At 43.6% G+C, this 21,432-nt stretch overlaps 2 protein-coding genes across 2 annotated transcripts; both read left to right on the top strand.

The window, feature by feature from the left end:
• Positions 1 to 1,460: 1,460 nt before the first annotated feature.
• LOC119299907 lies at positions 1,461 to 10,402 on the top strand. Its single transcript, XM_037577027.1, has 9 exons — positions 1,461 to 1,619; positions 2,577 to 2,667; positions 2,807 to 4,011; positions 4,865 to 5,708; positions 6,165 to 6,656; positions 6,780 to 7,060; positions 7,422 to 7,517; positions 7,631 to 7,756; positions 8,135 to 10,402. Exons 1-9 carry the CDS (start codon positions 1,476 to 1,478, stop codon positions 9,920 to 9,922), a joined length of 5,067 nt encoding a protein of 1,688 aa, XP_037432924.1. The 5' UTR covers positions 1,461 to 1,475; the 3' UTR covers positions 9,923 to 10,402.
• A 7,638-nt stretch (positions 10,403 to 18,040) lies between these two features.
• On the top strand, positions 18,041 to 20,398 carry LOC119297070 (L-type lectin-domain containing receptor kinase IX.1-like). The gene has a single exon (XM_037575014.1). It carries the CDS (start codon positions 18,041 to 18,043, stop codon positions 20,216 to 20,218), a length of 2,178 nt encoding a protein of 725 aa, XP_037430911.1. The 3' UTR covers positions 20,219 to 20,398.
• The last annotated feature ends 1,034 nt before the right edge of the window (positions 20,399 to 21,432 follow it).

The raw sequence follows: 21,432 nt of genomic DNA, 5'->3' as shown, positions 1-21,432 counted from the left end.
AGTGAGCTAATTAACCCAATCACCAACAAATGGGACGAAGAACTAGTGAGGCAAACTTTTACCCCGGAAGATACAAAGTATATCCTTCAGATCCCAATCCAAGATCATCTCGAGGACTTCACGGCATGGCACTATGATAAAAAAGGTATATTTTCAGTAAAATCTGCATACAAAGTAGCAATAGATTGTGCAGCTCGAGAATCTCTCTCAGGTCTAACATCTACCTCAAGTGCAGCTGAAGAAGATGGTGGATTTGACTGGCTTAAACTATGGACAATGCCCCTCCCAAACAAAGTGCTCCATTTTTTATGGAGGCTAGCAACCAATAGCTTACCGTTGCGAACAAAGCTACAAAACAGAGGTATGGAAGTTGACACTCGTTGCCCTATTTGTTATAGATTGGATGAGGATGGGGGGCACTGTTTCATCAAATGCAAGAAAGTAAGAGAAATATGGAGAATGGCTCAACTCGAGCATGTTAGGCTGCAGCTAATCCCTTGTGTTAATGCTTTAAACTTCATCGAAGAAATTATTAATTTGAGGGAGGAGATCAAGTTAAAAACATGTTTATTACTTTGGCTTTGGTGGCATGAAAGAAACAATGCAAATAAAGGGAAGGCCATTAAACCATCGAATGAAATTTGCTCTTCTATTGATTATCACTTTATAAATGTCATGAAGGTACAAGAGAAAGGGAAGGGGATAGCCCAACAGCCAAAGCAAAAGTGGACAAGACCAGCTTCAGGAATATTGAAGATCAACACTGATGCAGCTTTTCACAGGATTTCCAATGATGGAGGTTGGGGATTTATCATTAGAAATGATCAAGGTATACCTGTAGCTGCAGGTGCTGGCAAACTGGAACATATGGCTGATGCTTTCCAATCTGAAGCAGTGGCTATGTTGTATGCAATAAACATTGCTAGCCAAATGGGCTGTGATAGAGTGATGTTTGAAACAGATTCTACACAGTTAAGAAGGGCTGTGTCTACTGAGGAATATGACCTGTCTGCACTAGGGGCCATTTTCAGAGAGATTAAATTTCAGTTACATGTAGGTTTTTCAGATGTACGTGTTGTAAACTGTTCACGAACATGTAACCGAGTGGCGCATAGGCTAGCAGCGTTTGGAGCAACATTAAACTCTGGTGCATGTATTACTTGGCTGGGACAATTCCCAGAGTTTGTTCAGAACCTTGTAGCTGGGGACTTGCCCAGCAATGATATGTAGGAGGAATGCAATCTGTGTTCCGTTTCAAAAAAAAAAAAAAAAGCAAAACGCTCTCCACGTTGGCAGATTCCGCGTCTCGCTGTCCTGCCCTCGCCAACGGGGGCCCACCGCGCAGTCTCTCCGCCTCCACCCCAGCTCTCTATCTCTCTTTTCTCTCGCGCTCGACTGGCTCCCTACAAAGACGAGGCGAGGACGGCGGAAACCGCCTCCCAAAACCCGCACCCGCTGCCCCTCCGCCCCCTCCCATGTCGGGCCCGCGTCCCGCCGCCGCGCCGAACCCTAGCTCCGCGTCGCCCTCCCCGCCCCCTCCCCCGCCGGCCGCCGTCGCCAGGGTCGCGGCCAGGGTGCGCGAGGAGGGCGAGGTCTCCTCCGGCCCCTCCGACGACGAGGTGAGACCCGCGTCCCTGTCGCTGCCCGTCTTCCTCCCTTCCTCGGATCTAGCTGCTCGCGGCGCTCGGTGGAGTCGCGGGAAAGTAGTCGTAGCACTATAAGCAGCAGCTGCGCCTTTGACTAACCTTCCGTAGGGTTTGACTTGTGGATTGAGTAGCCGAGATGTTCTCTTCTGTACGATCGGTCTGTATTGATGGATGCGCGGACTGCCGCGTGCGGTCGTGTTAATCAAGCCCGCTGAGATCTAGCAGTAGGGCTTCGGGGGTGAGATAGATGCTGCCCACGATCTCATCACTTGGCTGTTGGAGCAAGGGGTAGGGTTTTGACACGAGCATGATGTGATGCGCCTCTGTGGGTTATGGTTGGAGCTGTCCTAAGTTCAACTGCTACTTAAGTGAAGCTGTACGTACAAATGATTAATGATTATTGACACGAGCATGATGTGATGCGCCTTTGGGGTTATGGTTGTAGCCGTCCTAAGATCTACTGCTATTTAATTGAAGCTGTATGTACAAATGATTGGTACCAGTTATGCATCACATCGCTAGCGACAACACCGCCTCTGCCGTTACGGTTTAGCAAGTTCCGGTACATAATTGAAGCTGTAAGAGCAATAACCGGTGTGAGTTGTGTGTTCTGTCGCTATTGCCAACTGGGTGAGTTATATTTGGGCAGGATATTGCTATAATTGAAGCTGTATAAGAGCAATAATCTGTGTGAGTTGCATGCTCTGTCGCTATTGCCAACTGGTTGAGTTAGATTTGGGCCGGATGGTACTATAAATTGACGATGCTTTGGGTCTTATGAGTTTCTCGGGTCTACCTATGTACGTATTTGCGTATTAATTGCCTTTTCTATGTAACATACTTTGTACTGCTCGCGCATTTATCACCTTCTCATGGAGCTTTGCGGCAGGCATTTATAGCTTAGCTGATTTGTTCAAATGCTGTGAGCAGGCTCTGCAATCTCAGCTGTTAGCTCTATCCAATGCTGGGAAATATGTGCAGGCTGCTGCTCAAGTGACGTTGGCAACTTTCCCTGGTAAAGGTAAAATCTATTGCAGTTATTTGATCTTCTTTGTATCGCTCATCTAGCGCCTTTGTTGCGTTCTTCAATTGTCCTGTGATTTCCTTTGCTGAAAGGATGCTTTCTTAAACTTTTCCCACTGTTTGCCTTGATTTACCAGGAGGTAGTAGTTTGAGTCTCTCAAATGTTCTTCCTCAGAAAACAGTTGCTCCAAGTTATAAGAAGACCTTGAGGGGGAATCAAGGGCAATTCAAACTTGGCACCAGTCGTAATCTTGCTTGGTTGAAACCTGTGCCAAGTGATAACTTGGTGATAAGTTTCTCTGATGATGATATTGAGACCGACCCTGGAATGTCAAAGCAAGTTGGAGGTAAAGGTAGCAAAGCCAGCACACAAGTTACACATAAACCTGGGATGAGTGTGCAAACTAGACTTATGAGAGAGGAAGCACCCCAACAAAAGATCCATGCTGCAAACATAGGATCCACGAAATGGTCTGCTAATGCACACACACTCAGAAACTCGGCGGCAGGTAGGGGCTCAGGTGCTACCTTTTCTAGAAGAGAGCCACCTATTCGTCAAGTTACACCTCTGAAGTCTTCCCAGAAGGATGGAACTGGTATGGGAGTAAAGTCAGCAGATGACAAGTTGGAAAGTTTGCGCCACAAAATTGCTGCTAGAGAAAATGAGTTAAAAGTTCAGAAAAGACCGATATCACCTGGTTTTGTGAAGGAAGCTGACTGCTCCACTGATCAGACAAGGCCACCTTTGGAGAAGATAGGCTTTGAAGCTTCCAACAGTGGTCGGCATGCTCACCTTGACGGTCCATTTGGACATGATGGCAGACCAGTTAAAAGGCTGAAGCCCAATCAGCAGTGTTTCGATAACCAAGTAGGAGGTGATTTGGTAACACTGGTAACACCTGGAAGTTCATTGGGAAATGATAATGTACAATCTTCTGAAAGAAGGGATCACATTGAAAATGGAATCACCATGAACTGTAAAGGTAATGAGACAGAACATGCCATCACAACAGAATCCTCAGATCAAATGCATATTGGTGGTACTGCTAAGAACCTTCTGTCATCAAAAAGTCACCACATGGTTCTACAAGATGGTGGCAACCATGCCATGGTTGAATGTCATAGCAAGCTTGCAGGGCCACCATTTACTAGTGAGCAACCTATGGCTGAAGATACCAGTGCTTTGGTTCCCGTTACTTCTGTACCAGCAGGGGCCAATGTAGACAGGTCATCTATTCATGCCAAGGACCATATTTTTTCTACCCAGGATTGGCAACAAGTAAAGCCTGTTGATACTTCAACTGTGTCAAATGAAAGGCTGCACTTGCAGCCTGGAATGGAGGTTGGTTCAGCATTACCATCCTCTTACTAATTATTCTATTCCTATTTCGTTTATGTTGTACTTCCGAATATACTAAAAGAGTTTGGTTCCATTTACTACTAGTTCCAAAGTCAGTCATCAGGTATTTCACATGCCCTCCATTAGGAAGTGGGAAAGCTGGAGTTAACGATTCCTCTATTTTCAAAATACTACCATTGTATAATGTGATACATGAGAATAGATACATTGACACTGAGACTACACTTCCGAATAATCAAGGGAACCCTGATCCATCACCAGCTTAATTCTTTTGCTTGCCACGAAGTTTGGAACCCGTTGTAGTTTGCTGGTTGGCACCTTTTTCCTTATCCTAGTAGCGATAGCTTAAGTTTTAGGTGATATTTATATCCTTTTTATTAAGGTTTCGTTCATAAGAAAATTTGACTAGATTTGTATCTCTCAGTGAGGAAAATGCTAATCTGTATGGTACATCTTTTTGCTCACTTGTCGCTCCTTCATGAATACTGGTTGTTTTTCGTTGCTTTGTTGGGCATACATCTAGTCAATTGATGAACTTTGTGGTAAATGCTTTGTAAAAAGGGTTAGCTAATGTTTTTCTGTCGCCCTTGCTTAAACCTGATGTCTGCAAGGTGCAGATATAAATCAAAATACCTTCTCTGAATTTCTCTAGAAGCTTCGGTCACTGAAATTCGATGCATTGCAGTTTCAGATGCTATAATTTGTTCTGCAATTGTCTGGAAATGCCTTTAAGTTTGTTTTCGTTTAATAATAATGCCTATGATGACAACTGTAATCTATATATGGCAACCAAACAGAAGAGTAACTTGTCAATGTGGGCTTCTTATTTTGTCAGAATGCTGATCTCTTAAACCGGAGCGGCCAGGTGGGTATAAGAGGCCAGAACACAACATTGCTCTCTCTGCTTGAGATGGAGGAACTCCAAGACAGGGAGTTGGAGGTTGCTCAGGAGCATAGGCGAAAATGTGAAGTTGAAGAAAGAGAAGCTCTCAGAGCATATCGCAAAGCACAAAAAGCTTTAATTGAGGCCAATGAAAGATGTACCATTCTTCGTGGAAAAAGAGAAGTTTGCTCTGCACAAGTCCATGGTTTGATTGCAGAGAATTCTTCTTTGGCGCAGTGTTCAAATATTCAGAATGCTGGACGTGGCTTTGTAATGCCGTCACTACTCAACTCTCAGTTCCATGCAGATCTTCAGATGCCTGAGATCTGTGGTGGTAGGTCTAGCAGTCCATACCAAGATGAACCTCCTCAACAGCCGGTGGATAAGCACGAGGCACGCTCACGCCATTGTGATGAGCTTGCTGCTGGCATTGCTGATCCAAAATTTGCGAGTACTGTCCATGATAACAGTGAACCTTCACATTACAGGGAAGAGGATCTCCTGTTCTCTTCTAAGCGGGCTAGATCAGAATGCACTTCAAATCTGGAGAATGAGGAAACTATACATGCATATTTGGAGGAAAACAGAGAGCCTTCTGGTGATAACGGTCAGGACTATGAACTTTTAGAAGCTTCTTTGAGGTCCAGATTGGTGCAAAAATTTGCAAGGAATCCACATCTGAATAACTCTGGAGAAGTCACTGAAGAGCATTTAGAAGTAACGGAACAAGGCAAACAACCTGCAAATGTTGAACTTCAGTTACAGGATGCTGATGAGATTATGACAAATCCTGAAGGTTCACATTTCTTAACTTACCCAAGTCATTTGTATTCGTATTATCTATGGTTGCCATATGCTCTCCATTTAATGATGACCTGCATATGCGGTGAAAGGTTGTCAATTGCTAGATATACCTTGCGGACATTTGTTGTTAAGTTAATCGATCAACTAGATAATGGTCAGGCAATCAGGTTATTAAAGTACCCACATGGTATGAATATGCTTTAGTACCCACATGGTATGAATATGCTTTAGTACTCTTAATAAGAATGAGCTCTAAAGGATTTTGCCATTTTCTTTGTTGTGTTGTTGAGTAAGATTTGTTCTTTTGGCGCAGCATTTATGCATGAGAATTGAAAGAACTAACCGCTGGGCATGTTCTTGTACACCCACTAAAGATGTCATGCCTTTCTCTGGACTGCATGTATTCATGAATGATTGTTGAATTCATGTTTGGTACTTTATTGTGTAGGCACAGCGGAACTTGCAAATGATGGCGCTGATTGTGTTGAAAAGATGTCTGGACTATCTAATTCTAGTAATGCTCTTTCCATGGGCAACTGTGATCCTGAGGACAATATTTCCTCTCTTGGAGAATTATGCGCGCCATCAAGTGTGAATTCTCTCATTTTTCCTTCTTCAGCGCCACTAAATGCTGCTAAACACATCAAGTGGGTAGTCCATGGCTTCTGTAAAAATGATTCTATAACCAGCAATGTAGCATCTGATGCAATGGTAAGTGGACAGTATATGATACAAGACCGCGTTGAAGAGAATTTGAAGATGGTCTCAACAGCTACAAAGGATAAGGACATGGTGCACAGTGGGATTGATCCCTTCTGGCCCTTCTGCATGTTTGAGCTCCGAGGAAAGTGCAATGACGAAGAGTGTCAATGGCAGCATATTGAGAATCATGCTTGGAGAAAGTCAAATCACACAAAACATGCCATGTCTTCTGTTTCAGGTTGTTTTATGTGCAACCAGTATATCCTGTTAATTACTTAATTTTAATGTATATCTGTTTGCCTTACATATGCATTGTGCTTGGTGAAGGTTTGTCATTGATACCTGGAACTAATATATGTAGGTCGGAGTCCTTATGATCTGTTTCAGCATATTCTGCCAGTGCCAACATATCGTGTTGGTTCAAATCTTATTAGAGCCGATCTGAACTTAATGCAGTCGGTGCTGGCTAGCAGTATATGGCAATATTGGCAAAGGGGGTTTTGCGCTTCCTTTCCTTTACCTTTGTCAGTTCAGAGAGTTCTTCCATCAGATGCACCATTCTTACAAGCTGGTGATGGTTCGATTGCAGATTTTGATAGGAACAGACAGCTATCAAATTTGCGAATGCTGGATGGTAGGAAGGTGGGTGCCAGTAGAATCTGTTGTTCACCATTATCATCACATCAGCGGAAGTGGCATATATATCAGTATCTGGTTCTCCACACTGTTCTTATTCTTACGAGTGTGCTGCTTTGCCTGTTCTCATTTCCATACAGAATATCTGGAATTAGCTCAAAAAGTTTACAGTTGGAATGCTTTTATGCTCCTAGTGGACAAAAAATAATAATTCAACTTGTTATTGACGATATTTAATCTATTCACATGCATTTCCTTTTCATATTTAATGTTTTAACATTTTTAGTTCCACACTTCCATTTACTAGTTCATTGCTTTCTGATCTGCTTATATTTTGATTAGTTTTATTTAACCTTTTGTTCTGTAGAATAAGATTGTACAGGGATCTGTTGATGTTGAGCTTTTCTTAGAGGCTGCACTTGGTTTATATTGTGGGAAAGTAAACAAACCTGACAGGCTCAAGGTGATCTTTGTATTGCTTACTGCTTAGGGACATGTTACACATTCTAACATGGGTTCGATTTATCGACTTTCAGTTATTCAGCTTAGCTCTAATCTCGAACATGCATTCTACAGGCTCTTTTACTTCTAGCACGTTCCATTGAGGCTGATCCAAGCACAGTTATTCTGTGGGTGTTTTATCTTCATATTTACTATCAAAAGGATGAAGGTCTTGGGAAAGATGACATGTTTTCCCATGCGGTACACTGTTTCTCAACCTTTGCCATTTAAATTCGTTACATGAGACAAAATTATCATAGTAGGATCCATGAGCTACAGGTGCCTGTTAGTATTGGCTAGGTTGCATTTCTATTTTATCTACACGGGTGGTTCACCTTAGAGGTGCAAAACTAGTTTGTTGTTTCTTTTGAACAATTTTTTATTCTATCTGTAACTAAAGCCATTTATACTAGGTTCATTGGGCCCTCTCGTGTGACAAAAACACAAGTTCTTGTGTTGACCAAATCAAAACTTTGTTATGGTATATTAGGCATTGAGTCCATATTTACATCCAATCTGTGCATGTTTGCTTCAGTTTCGTATCATCTGGTACCTAATATTATGTGTTTTTCCTTTTAGGTGCAACACAATGTTTACTCCTACGAATTATGGCTCATGTATATTAATAGTAGGTTGCGCTTTGATGACCGATTGGATGCTTATAACGATGCTCTGAGTATGCTCTGCCAAATGCCAGCTGATGCTGACAATGAATTGAAAGATAGGAGTGCCTTCATCCTAGATATTTTCTTACAGATGATTTACTTCCTGTGCATGTCTGGAAATGTAGATAAGGCTATTTCTAGGATATATGGGATTCTACCTGCTGCAACCGCTGACTGCTCTGGCGAGAAGTTACTTTCGGATGCCATATCTTGCTTGACCGTGTCTGACAGATGCATATTTTGGATTTCATGCCTGTACATCTCAATTTATAGGAAGCTTCCAGAGGAAATTTGCGATCAGCTAGAATTTCCAAAAGATATACCTCGCATGTTAGTATGGCATCCTATTGAACTTAGGGTAGATAACAGACGTCAGGTTACAGAACTATTGAAACATGTTGCTGATAAGATGTCTCTAGATATTAACGAGACTGTTAAAAATGGGGATCCGTCTTACCTGAAATTGTCACAATTCCTCGCTGTTAACCACATTAGTTGTTTAGCTGCTCTTGAAGGCTTGCAATCTTCTGTTGATATGCTGATGAAGTATATGAAGGAGTACCCAATGTGCCCCAATATTCTTCTTTTCGCAGCTCGGATATGTCAAAAGTATGGTACATGTCCTGGTCTGAAAGGGTTTGATGAGTTGCTCATGGATTGGCCTAAAGAGGTGCAAGGAGTTCAGTTTCTGTGGAATCAGTATGCTGAGCATGCTTTGGCAGATAATAGTGAGTTAGCTGAGAAGATTCTGGCTCGCTGGTTTGAAGAATATGGAAAAGATGGTGATCTCCATTCTAGTGCTGCTGTTTGTATGGCGGAAGTTGGTAATGAAGTGTCCGAACAACCATCACTAGCCTATACACAAGAAGTTTGTTCTGGTCCATCTGCATCTGAAGATCAGGTCTATTGGTTGTTAAACCTCTCACTGTACAGGATGCTAGAGAACAACCTACAGGAAGCACAAGTTGCTGTGAACAAAGCATTGAAGTTGGCCCGAGGGGAGAGCTATGAGCACTGTTTAAGGGAGCATGCTGCAATTAACATGCTAGAGAGACCATCTTGTACAGACACTCAAGCTCGAGCTACCTTAAATCTGATCAGTGGTTATCTTGCAGACCTTCGGAACTTACCTGTGAAGGAACTGCTGTCTCGAAGGTTTATCCAAAATGTTAAGAAGCATAAGCTTAGGCAGTTGATAGATGACACTATAGGTCCAGCTTCTGCAGATTCTTCAGTGATAAACTCAACCCTTGAGGTGTGCTATGGCCAGTCCCTCCTTCCAGAAAAAATAGGCGGAGTAAAATACCTTGTGGATTTTGTTGAATCAGTTATGGAGGTTCTTCCTGCAAACTACCGCCTAGCTCTGGCAGTTGGCACATTTGTGGTTAAACATTACAAGGGTGCTGACCCTACCTCGATGGGTACCAGGTTCTGGGCAAGTTCTGTTCTGATCAATGCCATTTTCCGTGCTGTACCCGTCGCACCAGAATCAGTATGGATAGAAGGTGCCAATCTCCTGGAGAAACTGCAGGCTGCTGAGACGGTGAAGCGGTTCCACCAGCAGGCAACATCAGTGTACCCCTTCTCATTCAAGCTGTGGCATGCTTACTTGACTGCCTGCAAGGCCAGTGGAAGCAACACGGATAGCATCACAGAAGCCGCTAGGCAACGAGGCATCGAGCTGAATGTAATGCCACCCTAGTTTTGCCCCTTTGATCTGAAGCTGTGGAATTATCCAGGTGGAAGCTGTAGTTTAGTGTTGTGCTTACTGGAAGTGACGTAGATACGTGGAATCGGTGGTGGGATTGACAACCAGGTGGAGGCTGTAGCTAGTGTTGTCTGTTTACTGCAAGGGACATGGCATATATGGAGATGATGTTGGTGGTGATGATGACGATGGAGATGGTTTTCTTTTTGTTTGGGCAGGCAACTTCATGGCGATGAGACCAGATCCGGTTGGCAGGTTGATGATGAAGGATACCAGGCACATATATATGGGTTTACTGGCTTGCTTACCCACCCTACACAGAGGGGCGTTTCTTTCTGGCCGACTTGAGAACGATGTTGAAGGCAGATTTCTGTCTTAAAGTTTTAGTCTTAGCTTCCGCTGTTGATGTGTATGACCCATAACTGTTGTTTTAAATCGCCATCGTCGATGGATATGAATGAGAATTTTTGTTTATTGCTGCCGTGTGCTTTTTATTCGCAGTTTCAGCATGTTACCTATTCTGTAATCTGTATTACTCATCATGACCTGTGATTTGAAGAGAGATAATGCCTTATATTTACCCTGTTCTGAGTTCCTCCGCTCCTGGAGAGTGGCATGGAGCGAGCAGCAGTTGAAAATCGCAGATCCTCGGGAACGGAGTGAGCAACGATAAGCACGAAGGAGTTCATCAAATTTACGGAAGGCTGCCACCAATAAGTGAAGCTTACCGGTTCGTTTTAGCGTTTCTATATGGACATTCTATTGAATCAATATAAAGTTGGGCAAGAACTCTCAAAAAGAAAAAACCATCGATCAAGGAGCGCGAACTCGCTGGGAGGAGCCGGATCGTGGATCGTGGGATTTCACGGAGCTGGTGGATTACCGAATAGACTCCTTATCCTCGTAACTGATTGCTTCAGATATACTCCCTCTTTCCCGAGTTATAAGATGGTCTGACATTTTTTTTGATTTTGATGTATAAAGACACGTTTTAATTTAATGTGTTTGCTTGCTTATTTTAGTTTGTATATAGGGGCTGAAACTGGGGAGCCGGTTGGATAGTAAATTTGGTATGTATAGTCTGTTGAAATTATGTGTCCTGCAACTATATTCAAATTACTAGAAATTACTAATATTCGAAATACATCATTGTGGAATTATACATGTATTAATGCATGGAATTACTTTACATGATTATCATGAAATTATCACTTGTTGGAATGTATTTAAGTTGTATGCTTAAGGAAGCTGGTCGATTATCAGTGGAATACAATATACTATTTATTTTGGAAAGATTACCCGGATACAGTGATAATCGGAAGGAGCTAGATCATATAGTTAGATAACACCATTAATGTTGATATACATAATTAGAGAAATTTACATTTTATTATGACATGTTGCTCACAAACGTGTGCTTCGGGGACACAACGGGTAGAATCCATTAACAGACAAATTTGATCGTGGTTAATAATTTGATCTGGACTCTATCCGGGAAACAGGTAGAATAATAAAACACCTGAAAGTGAAGTCTATAAATAGGTCACTACCCTCTAGCCTCAATATGCATTGTAAGCGGCATCACGAAAAAGGCAGAGGAATTAGAGGCTAGACCGAATAGCACACAGATTCTAACATTGGTATCGAGGCTAGGTTTTGGCTATCGGCGGTCGCTGCTAACCCTAATCCGCAACTACGAACTCCGCCGCATCGGGGCCTATCCGTACGAATCACTTGCCATCGCGTGTGATTGATTTTCATGGGAATCTCTAGTACGCCAAACTGATCGGTGCTGAGGGCGGCGCTTCTGTTGCGCCGCACGTCCCCACGCCAGCCAGCGGCGCTCTATCCGTCCACGACCACCGACCCCTGCTGGCTGCTGGCTCCATGTTCACGTGCTCCTGTATTGTTGTGATAATTGTCTGCTCGGGCTTGCACGGAAGACGGAATTGATGGATCCGGAAGGAAAATTGGATTTACAGGTTGTTTGTGGCCGCATGGATCGAGGAATGTCAGTAAAGTTTGCACGCCTCCATGATTCATCTTCGCATCAATCTATGGGAAAATCAGCTTCCGCTGCTACTAATCACATTGACCGAGACGCGCGCACACTCGGCTAGCGAACTCGCTGGAGGAAAAGTAATGCGCATGCATGGAGGATCACATGCAAAGCAATTTTTTACTAACTCAGTTTGCCACGTAGTATGTGGAAGAGACTCATATGGATCTAACTACGGTCCACGGATGAACTATTACTCCAGGAGGTAGACAATTTCTTGATTGGATCATGGCAGTACAATTTCTTGGTTGGATTATATGTGATAAAGATGCTACCAAGATGGTGGTCTTCTGCAGAGCTACATGACCCAGCGTTCGTGTGTTCTCCACAAGTGCTGCCCTGATCCGTGTGTTTCTCAGATTGATGTCCGCAGGCTAATTTTGTTTTATGCATCGACCGAGTTGATGTTTCCATCTCTCCGCAACATCCCTTGCACGCACGGACGGGAATTTAATCAAGTTGCAGCTATCAATCTCTCAAGGAGGAATTAATTTTCGTGCGTGAAATCAGCATGTGGATTTTTTTATTGGTCTATTGACTTGCACGGACCGGAAAAGTTACATTAAAATGCCACTGTTAAGAAAAAAAAGGAATTAGACAATATGACACTTGGAATATGGATACCAACTGGTTTGCACAATCTTTCCATGATCATTTTATTGTTCTGTGACTGCTGAATATAAGAGTACGGATTTTGTGGAAAATTATGTGCAATCTGGAATATATTCTTGGTGGAACATGTCTCAGGCTATTTTTGGGAAGTGCAAATCATTGCTGTCCTAAACTCTACGCCAAATTGTTTGGAATAATTTTATATACACTTGTCAGCTTGATTGGTTATTCAATATATGCTATATTGGATATTATTTGCTCTATGGAGGAAGATAGAAACTCTCTGAGGGAAGGATCTAGCCAAATTTTATTGGTTACACCTCGAAGAGGAAGATATATTTTTTTAAATACAATTAGGCAAAGTGGAAGGTATGTCTATAATTTGTATGCACGGGATTTTTCATGTATCATATACTTCCATGCAAACAATTCCAAGGAAATGATAAAGTTAATAAACTTGGAATTGGAAAGTATGCCCTCAAACTCCGCTGTGGAGGAAAATTATTATTGATGGATACACTAGTATACTAATCTTGCATGAGAAGGAATTCAAACCGTGTCTATTATGACAATTACTTATTTATGATGGAAGATGGGTACCACTTCATGGGAAATTAAGGAAATTTACTCTCACTTAACGGTATGCACATTGTTAATATTTGCATTAAATATGAATCTGTCACTACTTTTTCAAATAGTTGGATTGTGGATTGAAGCTTCTATGTATTATATTGCTGGAATACAATAGCAATTTTATTGACTCGCTAACAATACCAAAGGAAATTATATATATTGTGTGGTTTGTCATTGCCGCTAAATATTATACACTTTGGAATTGGAAATTTTACCATGAAACTCCATGGTGGAGGAAGAGTATTATTGTTATAGGAAAAACTATATGCAACTTCAGTGTGAATAGATTTAATTTATGGTTCTATCTTGGAACCCATTCTTTAAAAGGAAATACTATTTGGAAAAGCAAGAGTGGAAATATTGGTCAATGATAAAATTAGTGCATTACCGAAATTCACACGATGGTCTATTCTTTCTTGATGGTCCATTGGAAGTTAACAACCCAAATTGTTATTTGGGGAAGATAACTCCATGGAGAGGAATGTTGATAATGGAACACATGCTTGGAATTTGTTATTTTTGTTATGGACGACTTGGTCACATATAATGGAATCAAATCGAGTGACTTACTAATTCCGGAGTTCAAAACTTTAGTGGGAGGAATTTGGTTTTCTGAAGCACCTATATAATGGGTATTTGACTTGCACGCCTTTTCTTAAGGTAGAGAGAGATAAAAAAAACTTAAGATTTTTTTATATGCTTATGGTAAAAAAAAATTTGGACACTCCCACTAGAGGTCAGATTGTTTATTTCATTTCACTCATCGATGATTGCACTTCATATGGTTACATGTTTACCTTTTCATTATACAAGACAAAAGGTTTTATTGTGTTGCTCACATGTTGTAGTGAAGTGGAAAATCAGTTAATTAAAGTATATCAAAGTCTTAACAACTGATTGAAGGGGGAAGTACACTTCAGGAATATATCAATTTAATATGTAAACAGCATGGAACTACATTCCCCATTCTGATATACCATATATTTCACAATTGAGTGGAGGAATAGAATATCTTTGATACTCCCTTGTTATTTCTTTTGAAGAAATATTACATATTGCGTTTATATAATTTTTCATCTAGCACACACCAGGAATTTATTAATTGTTATTCTAGTGGATCAAAGGTATGTTTTTGATATGGAAAAGGAAAACTGGTGGAAAGTGGAAGCCTATATTATTATGAATAATGGTGGAATTATTGGCAATTATACTAGAACATAATCTTGACATCAAAGGAAACTACAAGTGAAACTTCCGATACTAACATGCTTAGGATAAGTGGGAGGAATTAGCTTGGAATATTATGTTTGGATAATTGTTATGTGTTGTTGGGGGATGTCACTCTAAATTTTAGAGGAATCACTAGATTCTCCCAAGAAAGTTTTTTTTCATCAGTGTCAACTATGGGTGGAAGAATTGTGGGAAGGAATAAACTCAAATGAGGAAGATCATAGTTTGGGAACTTATAATATCATACCAAATAATCGCAAGCCTATTGTCTGGAAGAGAACTTTCTTTTTGTAAGGAAATTTGGCTCATTGGAATATTATAATGTCACTCTTGTTATTTGATTTTTCACACAAAGGAAAATATACTTTGTGGAACTCTCTCTCCTGGAATTTTGGGAAAGAGGCACTAAAGACATTGTTTGCTAATTGAATATATGCATGTTCATGTTTTAACTTTCATATGAAAGGAACGTTTGAAGCTTCCGATGTTTTAGGAGTGGAACTACATAGGGTATGTTTTGAAACGTTTCCTATGGAAAATTTGCAAACTTATTAAAGTACCTAGACCAAACTCAGTGAGGAAATATGTTTGAACTCCTGAGGACAAAGGGATAATAATGGTGTTGAAATTTACTGTATCTTCGTTATACAATCATACCTTAGCTTCCGGAATTTATGCTGCATTCAAGCAGTGGAAGGAAAGACGAGCAGCTAAGGGAATCTCTCACATCATATATGATTGTGGAAACTGCATCACAACCTGCCGCTTGTTCTGAAATTTATATTAAAGGTAAACACATTGAGAAAGCCATTATTGTATCTACAAGATGAGAAACAAGTCCAGGTACACATATGCAATTTATTTTGTAATACTAATAAGGTGCAGGTTCACTGACACAAGTCAGGAATTTATTTCAAAACATAAGTTACTTATGGAACTTCATTTACTTAAAGGATTTAATATTTATGTGGTTTTGAAAACTCTATTCAACAAGGTTATCATCTATTTGACTCGATGTGGAATTAATCATATTATTGATATATGTGATGGAAAATAATTGATGTGGAAATTCACTTGAGGAAGCAAAATACTCAAGGTGCCTACAAAGGTGGAATTACACTCGAGGAAATAATACTCGAGGCGCCGAGGACAGCTATGCTGGAATAATTAGGCGAAAACTAAAGGTCTTCAGTGATCTTAGGTGTCACAACAAGGAAACATATTGAAGGAAAGTATCACCACATATATATATATATATATATATATTTGCGGGTTTTCAACGTAGTGTTAATATGATTGTTGATTCCTTGACCAAGCCTCTTAGTCAGGAGGTATTTGGAAAGCATGTTAAGGCTATGGGTTTACGAATATTTGAATGATCGTTTGGGACAAGTGGGAGATGTTGGAATTATGTATCCCGCAACTATATTCAAATTACTAGAAATTACTAATATTCGGAACACATCATTGTTGAATTATACATGTATTAATGCATGGAATTACTTTACATGATTATCATGGAATTATCATTTGTTGGAATGTACTTAAGTTGTATGCTTAAGGAAGCTGGTCGATTATCAGTGGAATACAATATACTATTTATTTTGGAAAGACTACCCGGATACAGTGATAATCGGAAGGAGCTAGATCATATAGTTAGATAACAGCACTAATGTTGATCTACATAACTAGAGGAATTTACACTCTATTATGACGCGTTGCTTACAAACGTGTGCTTCGGGGACACAACGGGTAGAATCCATTATCAGACAAATTTGATCGTGGTTGGTAATTTGATCTGGACTCTATCTCGGAAACAAGTAGAATAATAAAACACCTGGAAGTGGAGTCTATAAATAGGTCACTACCCTCTAGCCTCAATATGCATTATGAGCGGCACCACGGAGCAAAGGAATTAGAGGGTAGACCGAATAGCACATAAATTCTAACATAGTCCAGTCTGAACAAGTAGGAATGGAATGAGGGAGCCCCTTGGAAGTGCCGTTAGGTTGTTCTATCAGGTCAAGCATCAAGGACACCATACAAAATCACCGAGAGGCAAGGTCAAAAGAAGAAGAAATATAATGGATGAGTGATGAGAAAAGGTTGAATGCGTCCAAGCGCTTTGTTGAACGACCATTAAACCTGTATATACGCTGGTGACTTCGTCTTGTGCAACCATTTGGTGCACGGCTCGGTCAAAGCCGTGCACATCATGCACCAACTTAGCTCTCTAATTTCTTGAACGCTGCTACACAGCCGACGCATTTTGGACGATTTTGAGACGATGCAGCACATCAGGACATCCAATGCCTAGTCCAAAAGTGAACATCACCGTCGAGTCCTCCCATCGTCCAAAATTCGGCTGGAAAATGTTGTTCATAAAGTAATTTCGTAATTTCTTTCTTGTGCTATATCATGCACTAACTTAACTTTGTGCGTTCCTGTGGTGACCACTTCAAATTTGACCGTGACAACTGACTAATCCACTAGTAAGATTTTGGAGACCCAATATAAAGACGAGCTCAGCTACACGCAGTCTCTAGCCCATGTATGACAAAAATAATACTCCCTCCATTCCAAAAAACTTATCTTAAATTTGTTTAGGTACAAATGTATCTAAACATGTTTTAATGTTAAATACATCCATATCTAGATAAATTAGGGCGGCTGCGTCCATGAAACTATGAGATAGAGCTGACGGCCGCGGGGCTGCTAGTGCGGCTGCGTCAAGGAACAATGAGACCTAGCGAAGGGCAGCCGGGCTGCTGGGGCGGCTGCGTCCAAACAATGACGAACAGTTCTGATATGGGGCTTGAAATTGATGCTATGAATCATTACAGTTATAACATCACAAGAAAGGACAAATCTACCCTAACAGCCAATTACCAACATATCCTAGAGAGAGAAAAATTAGGAATCAATAATGACCATTGAATCAATTATATACTACCCATCATTTTCAGTAGTATGATATACTATAAAAAGTCTCAACATTTTTAGGACGGAGGTAATATAGTAGTATTATCTTTTTTCTGCGAGTGAGTAGTAGGAAGCGGATTAGGAGCACTCGGGTGCTCCACCCCCTATATTAAAAAATAATTTAATAATTCAAAAAAAAATCAAAAAATCTTGGATATATTTTTGAACCAAATATGACTAGGTATTGTACTCATATAAAAAGTTTGGCCAAGGAATGATTCTTGTTGACTTCAAGGCAAAAAACAAATTTATAACGATAATATAGCATGAATAGTACTTGCATCTAGCATTTTTTTGGGAAATCTTTGATCCCGGATACAATAAAAGTCATTCCCTATTTAATCTTTTTATATGAGTACAATGCTTGGTCATGTTTGATTCCATAAAAAGTTTGAGGATTTTTTGACTTACTAAATTATTTTTGAATATAGGGGGGCGTAGCACCCGAGAACTCCTATGTATTTTCGGTGAGTAGTAGTAGTAAACTAGTAGTAATAATAAATGGAATACCCGGCAGGCGTGAAATGTCCATGGGCTATATACATCTCCCCTTTGTTTTCTAGTGCTCAAGCTTTCTCCTTGGCAAACACCAAGCGATGGGCTCCCGCCGTCGTCGCAGTCTCACCACCTTAGTCCTGGTGCTCCTCTGCCTCTACCATGCGCCGCGCATGGCCCTGTCGCTCTCCTTCAACCTCAACTTCTCGGACCCCGGCGTCCCCAACCGCGGCGCGTCCATCAACTTCGCCGGCCAAGCGTTCCTCAGCTCCTCCACCCTCGAGCTGACGACCAACACAAGCGATGCACACATCCAGTACAGTACCAGCCGGGCGTCGTACGTGCACAAAGTGCCGCTGTGGAACAGCGCCACCGGCGAGACGGCTAGCTTCACCACCACCTTCTCCTTCCGGATCACCCCGGACAGGGACAGCCCGTCCGACGCCGGCGACGGGATGGCCTTCTTCCTCGGCCATTTCCCTTCGGTGATCCCGGCCAAGAGCGAGGGCGGCAGCCTCGGCCTCCTCCCGGCCCTCACCAACGGGACGGGCTACACCCGGATCGTCGCCGTCGAGTTCGACACGTTCCTCAACCCGCAGAACGCCGACGTGAACGGGAACCACGTCGGCATCGACGTCAACTCCGTCAACTCCACGGCGTCCACGGACACGACGACCATCCCGGGCAGGAACCTCACGTCCTCGCACGTTATGACCGCCACTGTCAAGTACCACAATGGGTCCAAGTTGCTGGCAGTTGATCTCCTGATCGACGACGCCATGTACCAGGTCAATGCAACCATTGACCTGAGAAGGTATCTGCCGGAGGAGGTTGCCATCGGCTTCTCGGCGGCGACTGGCTGGGCCGCCGAGCTGCACCAGATACTGTCATGGTCATTCAGTTCCACTCTGCAGCTGGAATCCCAATTGGAATCCAACACGGAAGCGCCTCCGCCGTCTCAACTTCCTCCTCCGACCAGCAACAAGCACAAAATGTTAGTAGTAACCCTGCTGTCCGTACTAGTTCCGCTGCTATTTCTGCTGGCATGCGTGGCCATGGTAACGCTATGGCGGCGACACGAGAAAAGAAGATCAAAAAGAGCAAACGGGGACAGCAGCAGTGACAGCGACGACGAAGAACATTGTGTGGACAGAGCTGGCCTCGAGAGAGGTGTTGCCGCCGGTGGCCCCAAACGGTACACGTACCACGAGCTCGTCGCTGCAACGAGCAACTTCGCGGAGGAGGAGAAGCTCGGGCGAGGCGGCTTCGGCAGCGTGTACCGAGGTAACCTCACGCTCGCCGTCGCCGGCGGTGACCAAGAGCGTCGCGCGGTGGCGGTAAAGGTGCTGTCGGCAGAGTCGTCGGCGCAGGGGAGGAAGGAGTTCGAGGCAGAGGTGAGGATCATCAGCAGGCTGAAGCATCGCAACCTCGTGCAGCTGCTGGGCTGGTGCGACAGCCGCAAGGGGCTGCTGCTCGTCTACGAGCTGGTCGCCGAGGGCAGCCTTGACAGGCATCTCTACAGCAAAGACAGGTTCCTGACATGGCCGCAGAGGTACAAGATCATCCTCGGCCTGGGATCGGCGCTGCGCTACCTCCACGGAGAGTGGGAGCAGAGCGTCGTCCACGGCGACATCAAGCCGAGCAACATCATGCTCGACGCCTCGCACTGCACCAAGCTGGGGGACTTCGGCCTGGCCCGGCTCGTGGACCACGGCGCGGGATTGCTGCAGACCACCAAGGCCGTGCTCGGCACCGCCGGGTACATCGACCCGGAGTTCGTCAACACGCGCCGGCCCAGCACCGAGTCCGACGTGTATAGCTTCGGCGTCGTCCTCCTGGAGATCGTCTCCGGCCGGCGGCCCGTGGTTGAGACCGCGGAGATATCCTTCACGCTGCTCAGGTGGGTGTGGAGCCTGTACGGCAGGGACGCGGTCCTTGACGCGGCGGATGAGCGGCTGAGGGGCGACGAGGCCGACGAGTGGTGGATGGAGCGGGTGCTCGTCGTCGGGCTCTGGTGCGCGCACCCGGAGCGGAGCGAGCGGCCGTCTGTCGCGCAGGCCATGAGTATCCTTCAGTCCGAGGAGGCGAGGCTGCCGGCGCTCCCCCTGCATGTGTACAGGACCGTGCCGGATCTTGCGTCATCCGGCCGGCACGGGGCGTTCTCCCCCGACGGCACCGATCGCGTCGGCTCTTCTTTGGTCAACACCGGCGACGCCACTCTTTCTTCCGACTCGTCCCCGATCGCGTTGCTACGACGTTCCAAGGATCTAGCTAATTGATTGATTTCCTGTTGCGTCGCGCGTGCATTGACCCGCGACGCCACAGTTATTTTGAAGGATTGAGCGCTGCCTTGATACTGCATCGAGCAGAGTGATTCATGGTTGGATTAATCTGGTTTGTGATTTCGCTGTATTAATTTCTCTGGTCGATCTTGTATGTACCGGGATGCTCTATCTCTACGTACGTCAAAATTAGATTAGAGGTCACACGTTGATGTCCCTTTTCCATGGAGGGTCAAAGATAACAGTCTATGATAAAAGCCTCTTGCTTAAGAAAAAAAGACAGAGCTTTTTCACGGTATCCTATACTGCCAGGGGTGAGACGACCAGTATAACAAAATCCGAGCGTTGAATTCGTGTGGGTAGGGTTTTTTTTTTTTTGAGGGAATGGGTAGGGGGTTGTTGACGGGCCAAGATGCCAGGCTATTTCAGTAATAGCTGGGAATCGACACGAAAATCCATCGGAGCGGTACCAGGTACTGTCGGGTGTATATGTGGGCCGTGCCAGGTACTGTCGGGTGTATATGTTGTGTATTGGGCTTTGTAGATAGGACGGGACCCACATGATTAACGGACATGTGAATCACGGCGTAGGGGCGACGCAACACATGCGCGACTGGAAATACCATGGGTCGTTGCTTCCCAAAGAAAAGGAAATAGCAAATTTCTTTTTTTTAGTGGGAAAATACCAAATTTCAGAACGTAAAAATGGAAATACCAGGTTGGTTCCACGTCCACGCCTGCACGTTGGCACACCAACTACAAATAAGGAAATTTGATATATCAACTTTTACACGAACGGGCAGTAAGGCCAACTCCAACCGTCGACCTCAAACGGACATTTATTTTGTCCGGATTTTGTTCGTTTGAGTCGACCAAATGGACACACGTGTTCAGATGCGGTCGTTCGGCCATCGGTGCACCCAACCGGCCCGCCACATCCCAAATTATCAAATTTAAGAGCAATTTCAATGAAGCGACCCATTTCGTCCGCCCGCGTCCGTTTGAGTTGGCATGGACAAAAGTGGCGGCCCAATGCGCCGACCCAAACGGACGCGCGTCCGTTTTTTGTCCGCGGGCGACCCATTCCAGGCCCATTTTTAAGCCGGATCTACGTCGGCGCGGACAAGAGACGGACGCACGCGCGCCTACTCCTCTCCCCAGGCCCGCCTGTCGGTGCCAGCCACAACCATTTCCCCCCATTTTTCCAAAAA

This window comes from Triticum dicoccoides, chromosome 5A, assembly GCF_002162155.2.
Source record: "Triticum dicoccoides isolate Atlit2015 ecotype Zavitan chromosome 5A, WEW_v2.0, whole genome shotgun sequence".
NCBI classification, from domain to species: domain Eukaryota; kingdom Viridiplantae; phylum Streptophyta; class Magnoliopsida; order Poales; family Poaceae; genus Triticum; species Triticum dicoccoides.
Note: the sequence above shows the minus strand (reverse complement) of the source record. Positions and strands in the feature narration are given on the sequence as shown.

Excerpts from the sequence above, each read along its gene's own strand:
- LOC119299907 (XM_037577027.1), top strand. The coding sequence starts at position 1,476 with ATGTCGGGCCCGCGTCCCGCCGCCGCGCCGAACCCTAGCTCCGCGTCG. Across the intron at positions 6,657-6,779 it reads TGCCATGTCTTCTGTTTCAG|GTCGGAGTCCTTATGATCTG; the intron begins GTTGTTTTATGT and ends TAATATATGTAG. Across the intron at positions 7,518-7,630 it reads ACAAACCTGACAGGCTCAAG|GCTCTTTTACTTCTAGCACG; the intron begins GTGATCTTTGTA and ends TGCATTCTACAG.
- LOC119297070 (XM_037575014.1), top strand. The coding sequence starts at position 18,041 with ATGGGCTCCCGCCGTCGTCGCAGTCTCACCACCTTAGTCCTGGTGCTC.